The 18,574-nt window shown below is 40.2% G+C and overlaps 1 protein-coding gene across 3 annotated transcripts in view; it reads left to right on the forward strand.

Annotated features, from left to right (window-relative positions):
• UNC79 (unc-79 homolog, NALCN channel complex subunit) overlaps positions 1-18,574 on the forward strand; it is a 371,443-nt gene that overhangs the window by 290,348 nt on the left and 62,521 nt on the right. For all 3 annotated transcript variants that reach the window (XM_025391814.1, XM_025391812.1, XM_025391813.1), the window contains 6 exons: positions 1,693-1,800; positions 5,401-5,517; positions 8,091-8,174; positions 12,416-12,518; positions 14,513-14,653; positions 17,551-17,589. In XM_025391814.1, the coding sequence (XP_025247599.1) occupies positions 1,693-1,800; positions 5,401-5,517; positions 8,091-8,174; positions 12,416-12,518; positions 14,513-14,653; positions 17,551-17,589 (592 nt within the window). The remainder of the gene's footprint in view (positions 1-1,692; positions 1,801-5,400; positions 5,518-8,090; positions 8,175-12,415; positions 12,519-14,512; positions 14,654-17,550; positions 17,590-18,574) is intronic.

The raw sequence follows: 18,574 nt of genomic DNA on the forward strand, positions 1-18,574 counted from the left end.
AACCTAGGAAGCGGAAGTTGCAGTGAGCTGAGTTCATGCCACTGCACTCCAGACTGGGCAATAGAGCAAGACTCCATCTTACACACACACATATACACACACACACACAAATAGGCATGCCAAAACTCTAAAAGTCTTAATAATCTTTCAGAGAGTCCTTGAAAATTAGCTTTAAGCTTTTCACTAGCATTATTGGTGAGATTATTAGGCGTCAGTTGTAGCCTGTATAGAATGCAGGCCAGTAAGGGTGAGAGAAACAGTCATGCATGTTTTTGATTAGTGGTTTGGGGAGGATACCTAAGAGAAAAGTCATACCCGATCTTTACTATCTTAATGGCTAAAGTAATTTAACATTAGTTGTTATTTTATGCTTTATTAAGAGGGTTTGGGAAACTTTATAAGAATTATGCTTTTTTTGTTATCAAGAGGTTATTAATTTGGCGACCAGACCTACTCAGAAAGACCTCTGAGAATCAAAAATAGATGGGTTGAAGTCAGTGCTCAGAAGCTTTTCTCCCAGACCCTCACCTAGGATCTGTTCTATAGTTTAGCAAGTTTAATGATCATCCAATAATAGAATGGTATTTGTTTCCTTACATTGTATGTTTGTATGAATGTATGAGGTTTGCTCTCTGGCAAGAAAAAACAACTGGCACCATGGCAAGGATGAGACAGAAACACTATTAAGCTTAAGAACTTGAAGCCGTTTGGGATTGACATCCCTGAATTCCAGTACAGCGTAGTCATGGAAGCCCATGGTGGTAACTCCAGGCTAGCAAGATGCTCAGTATATTCACTGCATGGTGCTGCCTAAGATGGCAAGAAGGTTTGGAAAGAAGCCAGTCAACTTTTCAGCAGGTTTTGAAAAATAATTTATGATTAACTAGAATAATGTGGGACAGAGTGTTTCCCATTACTGATAGGTGAATAAGACAATATTATATGCAGAAAAATTTCACTTTAAATTTAACATTTGTCAAATAGGAGAACCAATGACAGTCTGTTTCTTGCTCAATGCATAAAATACAAAATCTGAATTAACCATGCATATTTATTTTGGGTTGAGTACAGTCCATGCTCCTAAATCACTTAAGGGTTAGCGAAGGTTATGGGCAAGGAAACAGACAATTGGATTATAGTGTGGTAAGTCTGGAGAAGGTTAAAGACAAGGTGCTCTGTGATTACATCAAAAGCGCACCTGACCCAGCATTTTTGTTTGTATGTTTTTGTGGAGAGAAGTCATGGAAGCCTCCCTAAAGGAGGAATTTTTCTATATAAATTGAGATGCCAATGATGAGTAGGAAATTGTCAGATAAAGGTGGAGTAGCTAGACAGGAGATAGGGATGAACTAGTAAGCATATTTAGGTCGTGGATGAAAAGAAATTCAGTACAGAAAAGTTAAGGAATTTGTTTGGGGATATGCATTGTGAGCAGCTGAACTTTAGCTCTGTAATTTTGCTGTCATTAATCTCCAAAAGGCAGATCCATAGGTGCAGAATGTCACACAGAATCAGCTCTCCCTGGAACATTGTAATCAGTGTGTATGTAATTCCATGAAAGTAATTATTAGGCCTGGAAAATGTATAAAGATTTGAATGGTTGTAGTAGGCAAAAGGGAAAATATATAGAAAAGGTTCTTGAACTTGCCTTTAATCAGTGTACTGAGTTTTAAATAATATTTCTGTTTGTAGATCCTTCTACTAAAGGACTTTCAACTTTGGAAATGCCACGAGAATCTTCATCTGCCCCTACGTTAGAAGCAGGTGCGCCGGAAACAAGTAGCCATTCCTCAATATCAAGTAAGATTTCCTCTGCTGATTATTTCAGCTGTACTTTTATTTTGGAACACTGTCTGCTGCCTTGTTTTCAATTTTTCCAATCTTGGTATTGTATATATATTTTAATGGTGCATCAGCTTCCTTGGTGACAGTATGTTGTATGTTCTCAGAGACCCTGAGGTGTAGGATGGCCCACTTTCATCCATATCGCTAGTGTTTGATAAATCACTATGGTTGCTGACTAGCCAAATACCCTAATTTGTTAAGGAATGATCACTGAATTCCATTATTCAATAAAATAAAAATTGTATAACCTGAACATAAAACTGGTTCTGAGGCACATGAAAAGCATTGTCTATGGCAGAATTTTACATGGAACACTTATTTAATTTGAGTCGCCTCCCTCATTGCGATCTAGGTTATCGTAAAATAAATGTGTGATATATCATATTCCCAAAGTCATGACTGAATTTAGCTCTTTTGGATTGGAGAGTAGAAATGGCATGACATTTTACAGGACCTGTAGAAGGCAAGTATTTTGAAACTGGCTTCTGTCACTGGGTCCTAGATTTTGTCCATGAGAGCTTGAGTTCCACTGAAAGTTCTGTAAGGGTGTCTATCTGTCTCAGTGGGGTTAATTACGAGACCTTAGCATGAAACATTCTTACCAAGAATCAGAGATACGAACAGAGGTGCAACTTCTATAAACCTTTGTCATATGTGCTGATAAATGTTGTGTTCCATGTGGACATTGCCTGAAAAGCTATTTAATAATTTTCATTTGACCATCTTTTGATGATCCTGAAAAAAACAGATAAAGATCTTAAATATTGGACTGGTAGTTTGGAACATCATCATCTTCATTGTTCATTCATTCATGCATTCATTCATTCAGCAACTATTTATTAAGTGTCTGCTGAATGCCAGACACTGTGCTTGGCACTGGAGGTCAAAAGTGAATAAATAAAACCCCACTTGTTCTCCAGGAGTTTGCAGTCATAATAGTAATTATAGCTACTATCTACTTAACATCTATCATGTGCTAGGCACTGTGCCAAGTGGCTCACACACATTGTTATCTGATCCAGTTCTGGCATCAGCACATGCATGATAGATGTTGTTGGCCCCCCCATTTTAGAGATTAGGTAATTGAGGTCCAGAGAAGCTAAATGACTTGCCTAAAGTCAAATACCTACTAAGTGATAGGGTCAGGAATTGATGCTAGGCCCTTTAGACTTATGAACCCATGTTCATTTTTAGTATACCACACTTCTTTTAAATAATTCAAATTCAGTCATAATAAGTATTATGGAAATTCTAAGAAATAGTTTCCAAATGGCAGTTATTTGCCCTTTTGGTTGCAAAGAAGAATGGCCAGTTCTGAATCTAATTATTCTTCTTCTGTTACAAAAATCTGTTTGATCACATGATAAAATGCTAATTTTATGTCCACATACTAAAATCACGAAAGTGTATCTTCTCCTAATTTGTATGAGTAATCTTTAATAAAAGATAGTGGGCTGGGTGCAGTGGCTCACGCCTGTAATCCCAGCACTTGGGAAGCTGAGGCAGGAGGATCACTTGAGCCCAGGAATTTGAGACCAGCCTAGGTAGCATAGTGAGGCCCTGGTCTCTAAAAAAAAATTAAAAATTAGCCAGTCGTGGTGGCGCACACCTGTAGACCCAGCTACTGAGGAGGATAAAGTGGGAGGATCGCTCGAGCATGGGAGATGGAGGCTGCAGTGAGCTGTGATCGTGCCACTCCACTCCAGCCTGTGCACCCTGTCTCAAAAACAAACAAACAAACAAAACAGAAGAAATAAGATAGTGAATTAGTGTATAATTTGAAATAGGATTATTAGCTCAGTAGGACTCAAATGCTAGTTAAATATACCATAAAATGAATTTACAAATATTTCATGATCCCAAAGTCATCATTGATCTAGACTTTGGATTTAGCTTAGCACTTCATTAGATTTCCACCTTTTCTCCTCCTTGCCATTAAAAGCATGCATTCTATAGCTCTTGGTGGTGTGTTCTTGGAGGCATCGTGCTTGGTACCTTATACACTGAGCTAAACATTAAGGGATTTTATTCTCAGGGAATTCTGCTGTCTTTAAAAACACCTGAGAATTGAAGAAATTATTCAATCATTAGAGGTTTTAAATTTTTCTTTGAGTCTTACTAGATGCTGCTAATTTTTAAATTTGTTACATCTTTGAAAAGAATTCTGCTTTTGAATTTTACTTAAAGCTGTGCTTTTCAAGTGAGTCATAACATTGTAAGTTTTACCAATCAGCGACAAAAAACAGAGATGTTTAGTATTAGGTTGAATGGTCATTTCCATGAATTCGGTTAATATTGACTTTAAGACACAAGAATTCCCATTACATCCTTCCCTTTTGAGCAGTTTATCAGCTGGTTATTTTGTAGCTAAACATGTTGTGACCACCATTAATCAAACAGCATGCTAGTTACATTAAAAATAATGTTATAATTGATTTCACATCACACCAAGTTGCCACCTTGGTGCCATGGTTGTGAAACCTGTGTATAACATTGAAGAGTTTCCAGGGGCCATGCAGTCATCCCAGTCTCTACCATCCCTTTCTAGGGTGAGTAGTTGATAGCTTCAGTTTCTGAAATTGTTCTTATAGCACAGAGGATTACCACAAGTTGTCAGATATACAAGGTATTTGGGGTCATGTAGAAAAGTTGCATCCATGATGCTCTGCCTCTCTCACTGGGCTGGTTGGTAGGGATTGGCGGGACTGCTGGGAATAGGACCGGAGGCGGCTGCTTTCCAACTCAGCAATCTACTGGCAAAAGTGTTTTTCATTGTTTTCTGGTTTGGAAATGCTAATAACTTGACATTTCACTAACGGGATATGTTTCAATGCTTAACTTACAGGATAAAAATGTTACCACTTTTTAAAAACAAAGATGTGTACTAGAATATACTCATGGAATGTTGTTTGATTCACATTTTTCAAACAGTAGGCAGAGGCTCACATGGAAATTGAAAACAACATTGACTTTGGAGTTGATATGTTTTGGTTTTAGGACCACCTCAGTTGCTGACTGGTTCCAAGTCATATAATTTCATTTGCTTCAATTTCTCTCTCTAAAAATTGGGGTTGATATGTGTCATCCTACCCTAAAATATACATGCACACACACACATCATGCACACACGCACACATACACAAGGACCTCATAGGGCTATGAGGAAGATGGAAATAATATATGTACAAGCTTCTTTAAAGAAAGTTAAGCCATATGTTTAAATTTGTTATTTGTCTTAAATCCTTTTTAGAACATGGCAGAGTATATAATTTAAAAAGTGGATGAAGATAATCATATTTCATTCAGTTGTAACTGAGATAAATATTTACAGGCGACAAATCAGTGCTAATGGGCAGTGTTACCATCTTCACTGTGTGAAGAAAGGTGTCCGGAAGAGCAGAGTGCCTTAGTTTTTCATTTGAACGGAAGCATACAATTTACCAAAAATTATGAATAATGAATGAAGGGTCAATTAAAATTCTATATGGATGTGTGGAGCCTTTGTGTGCTGTGGAAATTTATTATTATAATCGTCTCCTAATTTCCTCCATCTAGCTCAGTATAGGCAGATGAAAAGGGGATCCCTGGGAGTTCTGACAATGAGCCAGTTAATGAAGCGGCAGCTGGAGCATCAGTCTAGCGCCCCCCATAACATCAGCAACTGGGACACTGGTGGGTCAAGCTTTTTCTTCTCGTTCTACCTCTCGGATTAGCGAATGCTACTTTCTCTGTGTCCACTCTGCTCCCTTGTTAAATAATAGATTTTCTCTCATGTTCTTTGGTTCAGATGATTTTTTCAAAACCACCTAAGGTAATTAGTAAGTCTATTTAAACTTCCCAAGTGTTCTAGAGTGACACGCTCTTCCGTTGAGGCTGGCCCAACTCTTGTTCTCTCTAAGACCCAGATTCCACATATTAGGTTATTGATCTGGGGAGGAGGGAATGGAACTATGGTTTCATGATGCAAATAAAAAAGAAAACACACAGCAGATTATCAATATTCTCTGTTGTATAAACTACAAAGTACCCCCTAAATAAGGGAATATTTATAGTAATGACAATAGCGATGACAATTGTCAGCTTAGTGACATCGTGATCTGCCAGTAGGTTTGGGAATATGAGTTCTGTGTTTTAGCCAGCAGGGTCACCAGGTTGCAGCCGCACACCCCCATGCTCATAAGATGGAACTGCATCTAACCTCAATTTTAAAGTAAGAATTGACTGCCATGACATGTCTATTCTAAACATGATCACTCTGTATTTTCTAAACTTTGTTACCACGTTTTGTACATGTACTACCTTATCAAGCTAGTAGTACAGTCGCAATCCTCTTAAGTGCCTGCATTTTCTGTTTTTTATTTTTTCCTATAATTAAATGGGTCATTTGAGTTACAAGATTACATATGTGAAAACACCTTGCAACATGCATGCACCACTAAAATGTAAGGGCTTATTATGGTAATATGCTCTGGGGCCTACCCTTGGATCGGACTCTTTTGGTATCGTGGTTAATACTTTCTGGCTGCAGTGATATGAGATTATTTTAATATTCTTCCTGATGACTATGAATTATAATACCCACAAAAGCAAAATATTGAGATACTTTCATTTTCTTCAAAGCCATAGTATTTATATACATAATTTTACTTGCCCTCATTATTCTGAGAGAGAGAGAGAGAGTGAGAGCTCTAGTCTAGATAACTAAATCCTACACAGCATAACCAATCTCACATTTAACAGATAGTTTCAACTCTCCTGGACTTTATAAGGGTTCTTAACATTTTAAAGGTTTAGTGTTTTCTCTTCATTTTAGTGATATGTTGTAGTGAGCAGTGAATAGCCAAGAGCCAACAGGCAGGGGAGAGAAGGAGAAAGACTGGACAGCCATCCTCAGTTCACTGGGTTTGAATGAAGTCTTTCTGCCTACACCAAAGAGGACTGTGCTTTCTTCTTTATGGAGATGAAACTATGTAAGGAACTGAGAATGGCAGCTTTTGTTTGATTAGGTTTCCAATAATTAAATGCTGATGTGAGGGCTCTGAAGATGATTTTACCTTGCTACTGTTTTCTGCAGCAGGTAGCTCAGCCTAAGCTAACCAACCTGTTTAGATTCCAACTACAATGACAACCTAGTTTGATGGACACAGTAGTTATAAAAGGCAAACTGATCTCAATTTTCAGTCCAAATTTTAATCTAAGAAAATCTACATGATGCCAAATAACCCATTTAACGGAATTTTTCACTTTTCAACCAGATTTCAACCTTGTTCATGTCACTCTGGTTTCTCATTTAGTATTTCCCATTTATATGCTGTCTGAATTTCTTTCCCCTGAGTTTTCCTGGCCCTGTTTTCCATCCTCCAAATTGGTTCTCGAGTCACCAAGTCCTATGAGTGTCATCTCAATATTCTTGTTTTGATTAGTGCCAGAAAAAGTCCTCCTCACATCCGAGCCCAGGGGAGAGTCTGTGACTGTGTAGTACAGTGTTAGGTGGCATGTCACTTTAAACTACACGTGTAGATTCAGTGACTTGCTGGTCTCCACAAGAACAAATGTGGCCATGTGGGCACACTAAGAAAGGCAACCTAAAACATGGATCTGACCAGTTAACCTCAGCACCACCAACTCTGCCCTGAGAGCTGCCTCTTCTCCACCCATGCATATGAGACCTGCCTCTTCTCCATCCATGCATGGCGCCATGACTTACAGCTTTGCCTCATCTTTCATGTGAACAAACATTTTTGAAGCACCATGCCTCCATTTTTGCCCCCTCCCCCTTATTCCTGTTCCCCATCCCTTAGTCCAACGCCTGTCATTTCCTTCTACCAGTTCCACATGTTTTCAGTATGACCTTTCTGGCCATTGTCCCAAATGACACTTATGTACTTACTGATTTGCATAAAACATTTCTGTCATGGCTGTGATATTAGCCTTTCATTTCCTATCTGGAGATATGAGATTTGAACTTTTTTGGGGGGGCAGGATGGGGCGCTTGTCTGGACTTTCTGGGATAGTTTTAGATGCTGTCCGGCTTTTAGTTGCATTTCATAGAACTGAATGGCAGGTTTGTAGTAAAGCCCCAAATAACCCTACCCTAAAATCTAGGATGTGTTCTGAAAATGTTAATCATACATAGTAACAGTGACCAAACAAATGGCCCCAAGAGATGATTGGTTAAATTCTTCATGTTCTAAATGGTGCTAAGATGACCACATCAAAGACTGAAACCCTCTATTTATCCACAGAACAGATACAGCCTGGGAAACGCCAGTGTAACGTGCCAACGTGCCTAAATCCTGACCTGGAGGGACAACCATTGAGGATGAGAGGTTAGTTGAGTCACAGAGTCTCTGACTATAAGAGCTGAAGGAGAGTGGACATGTCCATCATTTGGTCACCCAGCAGGTACAGCCTTTTTCTTAGCAGCTCCATGGAGTGGGGATGACCTTTGCCCAAACACCCCCGGTGGCTGAGAGTGCGTGACATCTCATCTTTGAACATGGCCAATGGTTCTTCCTTATAGTGACTTTCTAACCCTTGCACACAAAACAAGTCTAGTCTCTTTCATATATATATATATATTTCGAGACAGAGTCTTGCTCTGTCACCCAGGCTGGAGTGCAGTGGTGCAATCTTGGCTCACTGCAACCTCCTCTGTCTCCTGGGTTCAAGTCATTCTCCTGCCCCAGCCTCCCGAGTAGCTGGGATTACAGGCATGCACCACCACACCCAGCTAATTCTTGTATTTTTAGTAGAGATGAGGTTTCACCCTGTTGGCCAGGCTAGTCACAAACTCCTGACCTCAGGTGATCCACCCACCTCAGCCTCCCAAAGTGCAGGGATTATAGGCATGAGCCACCAGGCCTGGCCTCTTCTATTATTTTTGGGCATTGCTTATTCCCTCAGTCTTTTCTGGACCAGACATTCCTAGGTCCTTCAGCATTCCTTCTCAGACATATCAGTTTTCCATATCATGCCATATCTACTCTTCTGAGCATGGTCCAGCTAATCTGTATTTTTTCTAGAATATTGAGGTCATAGGCTAATAGTTTCTTTCCAGCTCTCTGAAGTATATATTGAAAAGATTCACTTGACTTGATGCTGCTCACGGAATCAAGCTGAAGGCCAGTCTGTGCTAAGGTCAGAATATTCATTTTCAAAATTAATCCCATGAATTTTAACTACCAAAGTAGTTAATTGTTACCTTTGTTCTTTTTTAATTGAGAAGGCAGATTTGCCTATCATTGGCAGAAAAACAGAATACCCAGAAAGAACTATGATCCCATCTCACAACTAGGCTTTTAAATCAAGTAGACCTATTTTTCTAGACCATGTCACTCTTCTAATTTTCCTAAGGAATTAGGAGATACTGATCTCCAGCTTTGGCTCACATTTCTTTGGCAATGAATAGCAGTTGTAGTCCCTGTATTGGATGAGGTGAGATTCTTCTCATCTATGAGGCTAGGAAAAGCTTTGATGAGTAGAAGCAAGGGTGGTTGAACAAATCTTTGGTGCTTGTTCATGATCTGGTGACTCAGTAGCAGCAAAAGTAGAATGAGGTGATGAGAACACTAAGATGGAAAGTCAGTCTCTTTCATGGTAAACTGAAGAGCCCATCAGTGCAGCTGGGGGATTGATCCATGCATGCCTGCTTTGAGACAAACACCTTCATAATTTCTCCTGTATCCAAGACTCGCAAAGGGACTTTTTGTCAAAATCTTCAGCTTCAAAGTTGGGCTCTGGAGGTGGGCCCCTCTTCGTTCAAGATTCTGAGAGCCTTCTGTTTCTGCTGCTAGCTCAGTGTAGAGTGCACTTCAGCTATTCAGATGGGGAGCCAGTAGTGGAGGCATCAGAAATGTTGGCAGCAACTTGGAGGTAATACGGACTGCCTTTAACATTGCAGACTTATTGTGACTGAAGTATAACAAAGGTGGCTGAGGTCTGTGGCTTCCTTTTCGCATTTTCCACCTCCTCCTAGTACGTTATTCTGTGTTCCCACTTCAGTAGCAATATTTAGGAATCCATTGATTCAGCCAGTGTTGCCCTATGGGGGTCAGTGTCCAATAACTGAACGTGTCTGCTTTTATAGATGACAGCCATAAATATTGCATCATACATTCCGTCACATGGAAAAACAACTTCACAATGCTATTGTCAAAAACACCTCTTTCTTGGCATTTGTGTTAGGCAAATAATTAGTTTGAAACTGCCAGAATGACTTCAAGTCCCTCCCTTTTCTTGACTTTAATTGTGATTACTATATAATAGGAATTGGCAATAATCTTCTGAAAGGCTTGACTCAGAGGATTTTTAATTAAAAAATCAATTTCTTATGTTTCTAGTAAGTCTATGTACTTATCATCATACATTGTATGGGCTGAATTTTTCCACTTCTAGACAAGCATTTTGACATCTGGTTGATGTGGTCTGTCAATGTTCAAGAAATGTGGGGTATTGAATTTAAATTTTCTGTGTCTTGGTTTCTTGAAGCAACTTCATGCTGTTTACTGTGCTATTTAATAATCAATTGTGTCTTCATTTGTCTTGGATTATTTCTTGCCTTTGCTATTATTAATCAGTGTACATTTATGCTTGTAATACTGTTGCTTCCACTCAAAGTAACATATTTATGAAACAATTGAAGATCTTTGTGAATGATACACTTATGTATACTTAGGGAAGGATGTTATCTTGGATATAGCTGATAAATATAGTAGTAAAATTTGGATTCCCATTTGGGAGCTTGGGAAGTGACATAAAGATATTTTCAGGGCTGGGCGCGGTGGCTCAAGCCTGTAATCCCAGCACTTTGGGAGGCCGAGACGGGCGGATCACGAGGTCAGGAGATCGAGACCATCCTGGCTAACAGTGAAACCCCATTTCTACTAAAAAAAAAATACAAAAAACTAGCCGGGCGACATGGTGGGCACCTGTAGTCCCAGCTACTCGGGAGGCTGAGGCAGGAGAATGGCGTAAACCCGGGAGGCGGAGCTTGCAGTGAGCTGAGATCCAGCCACTGCACTCCAGCCTGGGCGACAGAGCCAGACTCCGTCTCAAAAAAAAAAAAAAAAAAAAGAAAAAGATATTTTCAGATACTTTCCTTTGCAGTTTGGATTTGTAAATGTTCTGCTTTTTATATTTGTGTAATCTTTGATCAGACAAAGGAGTCTGTAGTATAGAAGCATCTTGACTTTTCAAAGGCTCAACACCATTTTTTCTTCCTAAAATTCAGATCGAAACACATTGCCCACTTGGCTAGCTTATGAATATTTTGATTCCTTTAGAAACTCATTGTCTGAATCATTTTCTTTCTCCTATTTGAGGAAAGGTCATACCAGATTTTTTTTTTCCTCCCAACACCAAGATACTAATTCTTTGATGAGAAAGTTTATTTAATGACTGTTGGATTTTTCTGCCTTCTTTCCTGTTTGAAGAATTTAGAGTTTTAGTTATTACTTTGTAGAATATGGCATTATTCTGAATGATCACTTTGAGATTCTTCTTGGGGGCCTCATTTTCATCTGAGACTCTATCTTGCACTAATGGCTTCCTTAATGGAGGAAAGCTTCCTGACTCTCCAGACTGATTTACTCATCCCTGGAGCATGTTGCTAAGATTCTTGCCTCAGATTTCTTTGAAGCCATCAAACCCCAAAGTTTTAAACACTGTGGTATTGATTGGCTGACGTGGAATGAGTCACTGGATGGTTCCTTCAAAAAAACTTGATATTACATTCATAAATACTTCAGTTTGAAAAATGCGAGTAGAGGCACAGTGGCTCACAGCTGTAATCCTAGCACTTTGGGAGGCTGAGATGGGAGAATCCCTTGAGCCTTGAGACCAGGATCTTGAGACCAGCCTGGGCAACATAGTGAGACCTTGTCTTTACAAAAAGCTTAAAAATTAGCCAGGCATGGTGGCGTGTGCCTGTAGCCCCAGCCACTTGAGTGGCTGAGGTGGGAGGATTGCTTCAGCCTGGGAGGTTGAGGCTGCAGTGAGCCATGCTCACGCCACTGCACTCCAACCTGCGTAACAGAGCAAGACCTTGTCACAAACAAACAAACAAACACACTGATATTTCTTAGCTCAAAGATCTTCCATTGCTTAAGTGCATGGAGTTCTGGGATCTTACCACTTTCCCATATTAGCAAAACTGTAATGTTGATATGCATTTGTGATTTTAGAAATGCAGTATCGTATGGGCAGTTTGCATTTATGCCTACAAATAAGAATTGTAGCTCTTTTAAGGGTACCCTTGAATAGTTTTCCCCCTTTGTCTTTCATCTTTGTCTTTGGACCCTGCTGGCACACCTGAGCTCTTTCTGATTTCTTTCAAAGTCAAGAAGCAAAGAGAGAGAAGTCTAGCTCTTCACTTCAGCCAAGTAGAAACCAATCACAATCTTTCTTGACTTCATTTCATGATTGAGGGCTTTCTGCAGTACAATTGGGACGTCCAAGTTGCATTCCTGGGAATGTGATCTTTGGCGGGTTTCTAAGAGGAGAACCAGGCCTTTCTTGGCCCCTTGAAGCTCATATGTATTCACTGGTTGTCCCTTTGCTGCTTACCCAGGTGCCACCAAATCCAGCCTGCTGTCAGCACCAAGCATAGTCAGTATGTTTGTGCCTGCACCCGAAGAATTCACTGACGAGCAGCCGACGGTGATGACGGACAAGTAAGCCCGCACAGCTATTTTCTTCACCATGTTTACAGAATTTGAGTTTGGTCACCACGGTGGTGAGAAAGTTTCAGAAGACGCATGCTTTACTTTTAAGTCATAATTTGTTCTTCCAGTATATTGCCTGACACACAGATGCTTGTTCAGTGAGTATGATAAAGAATAACCAAAGCGGGTGGATTGCTTGAGCCCAGGAATTTGAGACTAGCCTGGGCAACATGGCAAAACACTGTTTCTACTAAAAATACTAAAATTAGCCAGGTATGGTGGTGTATGCCTATAGTCCCAGCTGCTATGGAGGCTGAGGTGGGAGGATCACTTGAGCCTGGGAGGTCGAGGCTGTGGTGAGCTGTGATGGTGCCACTGTACTCCCACCTGGGTGATAGAGGGACTGTCTAAAAAGAAAAAAACTTGTAAGATTTCAAGTTTAGAGAAATCCCCTTGGACCAGGAAGCCTTCTTGGTAAAAGTGACCTGATTGATAAATTAGGTAGGTGATATGATTTGGCTGTGTTCTCACCCAAATCTCACCTTGAATTGTAATAATCCCCACGTGTCAAGGATGGGGCCAGGTGGAGATAGTTGAATCATGGGGGCAGTTTCCCCCATACTGTTCTCATGGTAGTGAATAAGTCTCACGAGATCTGATGGTTTTATGAATAGGAGTTCCCCTACACAAGCTGTCTTGCCTGACACCATGTAACGTGTGACTTTGCTCCCCCTTGCCTTCCACCGTAATTGTGAGGCCTCGCAGTCACATGGAACTGAGAGTCAATTAAACCTCTTTCCTTTATAAATTACCCAGTCTTGGGTATATCTTTATTAGCAGCATGAGAACAGACTAATACAGTATGCTTCTGATAAAAGGTGAGGAAGGTAAGGTGGAAGGGGCTGATGTGAGTATCCCTGTAGCTGGCCATCCATTACTCATTCGTAATGAGCTGACAGCCACGACTGAAGAAGCGGCGGTGCCTGTCTCATGCAGCTGCCTTGGCAGGTGCCTGTCTCATGCAGCTGCCAGGTCATTGAGTTGCCCGTGGAGGGCTCTCCCAGCTCTTCCTTTGGGATTACCCTCCTCCCCAAGTCTTAATCTTTCCTACTTGCCTTTCTGTGCACTCCATTTCTTTTCTATTTTACTTAGAAATGTGAATCCTATATTTTAAAATGTCAATTTGTAAGACATTTTCATACTTTTTCTTTGGCCTATATTTAGGAAGGTTTCAGAAGGAAAGATCACAATAGCGGTTGTAGTTCTTGTTTCCCTGCTTTCCCAGTAGACTTTCGCTTCCCTTTGTAAAACCACTCACTTTATCAGCTGGCTTTGGTCGAGCTGAATGAAATGGACCCTACGTTAGGACATGACAAACAATGATAAGTTGGAAGTTACCTAAGAGTGGGTGCCATTGTTTATGCTTTTACATACAACACTCTGCAGGCCTGGTGAGTTCATAAAACTCATCTGAGTGAGTGGTGGTGAAGAGACTCCATTGTCTCCTCAGGCTTCCCAGATGGTTCTGTAGACTTGATTACCCTGTCTCTTACCCACAAATAGAACATTTTCTGAAGGCCTCCATCCGTGCCTAAGCATTTTTCGTTTTTAACTTCAACAAATGAAAAACAAATCTAGTTACTGACTTTCCTCAGCAATAATGTCAAATGCATCAAATCCCTCATCCATAGGCTTCAAACTGATGGCCCAGGTGGTACTCATTCTAAGCGAGAGCAGTCACTCACATGCAGGCCAGATGCTGGGGAATTGAAAGAACATTTTCAGTCATCAGAGGCACCTTCATGGTCTCTGTCATGTGTGCTGTTTCTGTATCTGTGGTGATGGCGGCACTGGAATCCCCTGCTGATGACCAGAGCGGGGCTTCTGATCTCCTTTTGGAGACTTTTCCAAGACCTACTAGAAACAGCCATGTGTGTAGTACATGATATCTTGAGACCATGGATCTTTCTTTCATGGAAAGCATGTCTCTCTTTTCTTTGCAGATGCCATGACTGTGGGGCTATTCTTGAAGAATATGATGAAGAGACACTCGGGCTGGCCATCGTGGTCCTCTCCACATTCATCCACTTAAGCCCAGACCTGGCAGCCCCGTTGCTGCTGGATATCATGCAGTCTGTGGGAAGGTGAATGTCAGCTTCTGTTTTGTTTGGTAGGAAGGTCCTTTATTCGATCTCTATCTTGAACTAAAATCTTACCAGTTCAAAAGTAAAACATTCAGCCACCTTGTAGATACTGGTATTTGTGAGGTCAACTCAGACTAGTTTTAAAAACTGAATAGACCCATCTTTCGACTGAATTCTCCAGCTGCGTAGGGTCATGAGTCACAATGTCAGAGCAAAGCTAGAGGCAACTGCACTAAGAAAACCCCACTGTTTGTTACCCCTATCACTAGATGAGCTAATGGGTGTAACCATGCACACAACTGTCAGCAGTTGATAGTAAGCACTTCATAAGTATTAGCTGTTATTATTATTTCTCTTTACCTGTTTTGAGATGGATTTTCTAGGCATTTGTAATCTCAAGGACACCTCATTTAACTATGAAACTTGGGGCATTGTCGTGTGAGGAGACACACAGTAATTACAGCAGGTTCACATTTCTGACTCAGATAAAAGAAGGATGCACACATTTGGGGAACAGGGCTTTCAACCTGACTGAGAGGTTACACTTAGCTGCTTTGAGGATGTTCATGCTAAGAAAATGCTATTTGTTAGATAGGACATTAGAAGATAAAGGATATATTTCATGGATATGAAGAAAGCTCAAATTCAATAACAAACTGTAGTCCTAGCATGCACAACTTATAAGAGAGGGTTGAATTAAACTCCACATGAACGTATTAACGTTTCCAATCTGTGCTAACAGTGCCAGGTGCTTTAGGCTGCAGGTGTTAGACAGAGCTCTTGTCCTCAGGTACTTTGGGCATAGTTGCTGTGACAGTTACTGTGGACTCATTGACTAGCCAAACAAGATAGGGTGTGATTAAATGCTGTAATGAGTGGAATGAGAGAGAGCTAAGTGCTAGAGAAGATTAGCATAGAAAACATTTCTTAAAGAAAGTTTATAAGGAGGGGGTAGGACAAGAACTGGATTCTGCAAATTCTTGGCATTTGAGGAAAGGAAAGAGAATGAATCTTAATGGGGCTAAAGTTTAATCCTTTTTTAAAAATGAAAAAATGCTGACTTCAAGTTGAAGACAAACAGGAAAGCATTATAAATTCCTCAACCCCAAAAGAGTATGGCTTCCTTATCCTCCCTCCCTCCAGTTTTTTTGGTAGTGTCCTTAGGAGTCATATAGACAGAGATTGTATAAAGGTAAGCATGACCATTGCATCTTGAGACTTCAAAATAGCCCATGTGCCAAGTAAGGGATGGATATGGGGATATGGAGAGATAAGAAAAGAGGAATTACTTCATTAAGTTTGACCTAGTCATAGTAATTGCAGAATAAATGTTGTGTCAGCAATACTTGGGGAGTTGAGAGTTTTTATTAATACCAGGTCACAATTTCTACTGTCAATGCTTCTTAGTTTCAGAACGGAGAGAATTATTGTTCCGATCTGCTATCATCTCTTTGAAACAGATGATCTAAGTTGTCATAGCTACATAGAGGGTTTTGTTTCAGTTTTTTTGTTTGTTTGTTTGTTTTAACATAAGTGAGAACAGTATGTGTTCAAACATTGCCAACTGTTAGGATGGAAACACACGAGCTTTGAAGAAAAGCAAGGGAAAACCAGTAACAGATACATTTTTACATATTTACATACACATATATTTAAATCTCTACCTCCTTTGTGTAGACTAGCAAGAGACAGGGAGTACATTTAGTGCAAGCTGCCACAGTTCTTAGCAACCTAAGCCTAATCACCAAAGCTACCAAGAAAACAGATTCAACTGTCAGCTAATTCAGGGCTTCCTGGCATGTCTCACTTCATCACAAAGAACAGATGAGGTCATGTGGTTTTACAAACACGTTGTTTATTTGTGCTAATTATGACCACAGGGACCATTCCCAGCAATTCCAAGAGTTTGTAAGCTCAGCATAACCCTTTCATGGATCACCCAAGCTTTTCCATATGATGTCATACTTTGCTGTCTGCTTGGATCCCTCTTAAATGATCCCTTTCTGTAGGTACAGCCTTTAAAATCTCATTTGCTGCACCATTAATTACTGTTTAGTTTACTTGCCAATGTTTATCTATTTGTTGTAGTGACATTAGCATGAGAGGGTCTGTAAACAACACAACTGGGAATGGTGTCTGGTGTTAGTGGTTGCTGGACCCCCTATTCCTCTCTAAGTGGGGTCTGGCTCAGCTCACTCTTACACTTGTAGTCCTAATCAAGTAAATAAATTTGCAACATTCTCCTTATCTGTTTCTTCAGTATCTTACTGATCCAGACGTGTTCTTCTAAACCCATCAGTGTAGTCCATTCTCTTTCTATACGATAACATATAGAATATTTCCACACATACAGAACCGTATAATTATACTTTTCTGGAAATTACATGCTCCATATCGTTTACTTAACCAATACGTCTCTCTTCTCAGTGTAACATTTCCTTTCTCCTCATTTCAACTCAACAGCTGACAGATATTCCTCATATCTATTTTACTATCTTATGGAGGCTTTTACTGTTTATGGTTTGTTTATAGTTAGGTTTCCGAGGTTATATACAAAGAAATGAATTTTGAGTTGAGTTAATATGGAGAGGGACTGGGTCACATGTTGTTGTGATAACTGTTTGACCTGGCTGCAGGCGCCATTTTGTAGAAAACCAACTTTAACTGCAAGGTTTCCGTGAAAATGTCTAACTTGATGTAGCAGGTCTCAAGGACTAGGTCAGGTTTAACTCTAGAGACTGACCACTGAGTGGGCCCTCTGTCTGTCAAGGGAATTGTCAACATTATACATGTCTCCCCATCTAAACTGAAAACACAACAGGTCCTCCCACAATATTAATGCATTTCATCATGGAAACCTAAGATGTTTGTGTGACTCTCTTTACTTTATTTCCTAGATTGGCATCCAGTACTACCTTTTCTAATCAAGCAGAAAGGTAAGGTCCTAACGTGAGCCCAGATCTCACTTTCTTTTCTCCTCTGTGCATGTTCATCCCGTTTCTAAAACACCAGTGTAGGGCTGGGTGCAGTGGCTCGCATCTGTAATCCCAGCACTTTGGGAGGCCAGGGTGGGAGGATCACTCGAGCCCAGGAGTTCAAGACCAGCCTGGGCAACATAGCAAGACCCTGTCTCAATAAAAAATAAAAATAAAAAAATTCCAGCTTGTGCACCATGGAAGGAATATTGTTAGGCTCCAGTTGTAGCTCTAGAGAGCACTAGTTATTCATTCTCTGTTCATGCCTTCATTCATTCGTTCATTCACTGACTCACTCATTTTAGCCAACGAATACTTTTAAGCCCACCCTGTGCTAGACACTTAGGTCTTCACTGGGGGCAAAACTGACATGATTCCTGCCCTCATGGGGCTTATAGTCTATTCATGAAGCCAATGTGAATAAAATATTTGCACAAATTTATAATTGTAAACTGTGCTAAGTGCTATGAAGAAAAAGTACAGAGAGACTTATACTAACAGTAATTCATTCAACAAGTATTTATGGAATGACTACTAGTTATTGAGGTTATAGTAACTATAACAAAACATCAAATCCTGGCTCTCAGGGAATTTACATTCTAGTTGAGGAGGGAGAAAATAAACAAATTAACCAACAGGAAAACTGATTATGTAATTTAATATCATTTAGTGCTAAATGCTACGAAAATGAATCAAGCAAGTCTGGGAGATAGAGAGTGCCCGGAGCTGGTATTTTAGATATAATGGTCAAGGACAGCCTTTTTGAGGAGGTAATATTTAAACAAAACTGGAATAAAGTGAGAGAGTGATCCATGCAGTAATTTATAGACATAACATTCCAGGCAGAGGGAACAGTAAATACGAAGTCTCTAAGTCAGGAAAATGCCTCATATATTTGGAGAACAGACTAATGTGGCTGGAGCAGGTTGAGTATGAAAAAGAGTGG

This window comes from Theropithecus gelada, chromosome 7b, assembly GCF_003255815.1.
Source record: "Theropithecus gelada isolate Dixy chromosome 7b, Tgel_1.0, whole genome shotgun sequence".
Taxonomy (NCBI): Eukaryota; Metazoa; Chordata; class Mammalia; order Primates; family Cercopithecidae; genus Theropithecus; species Theropithecus gelada.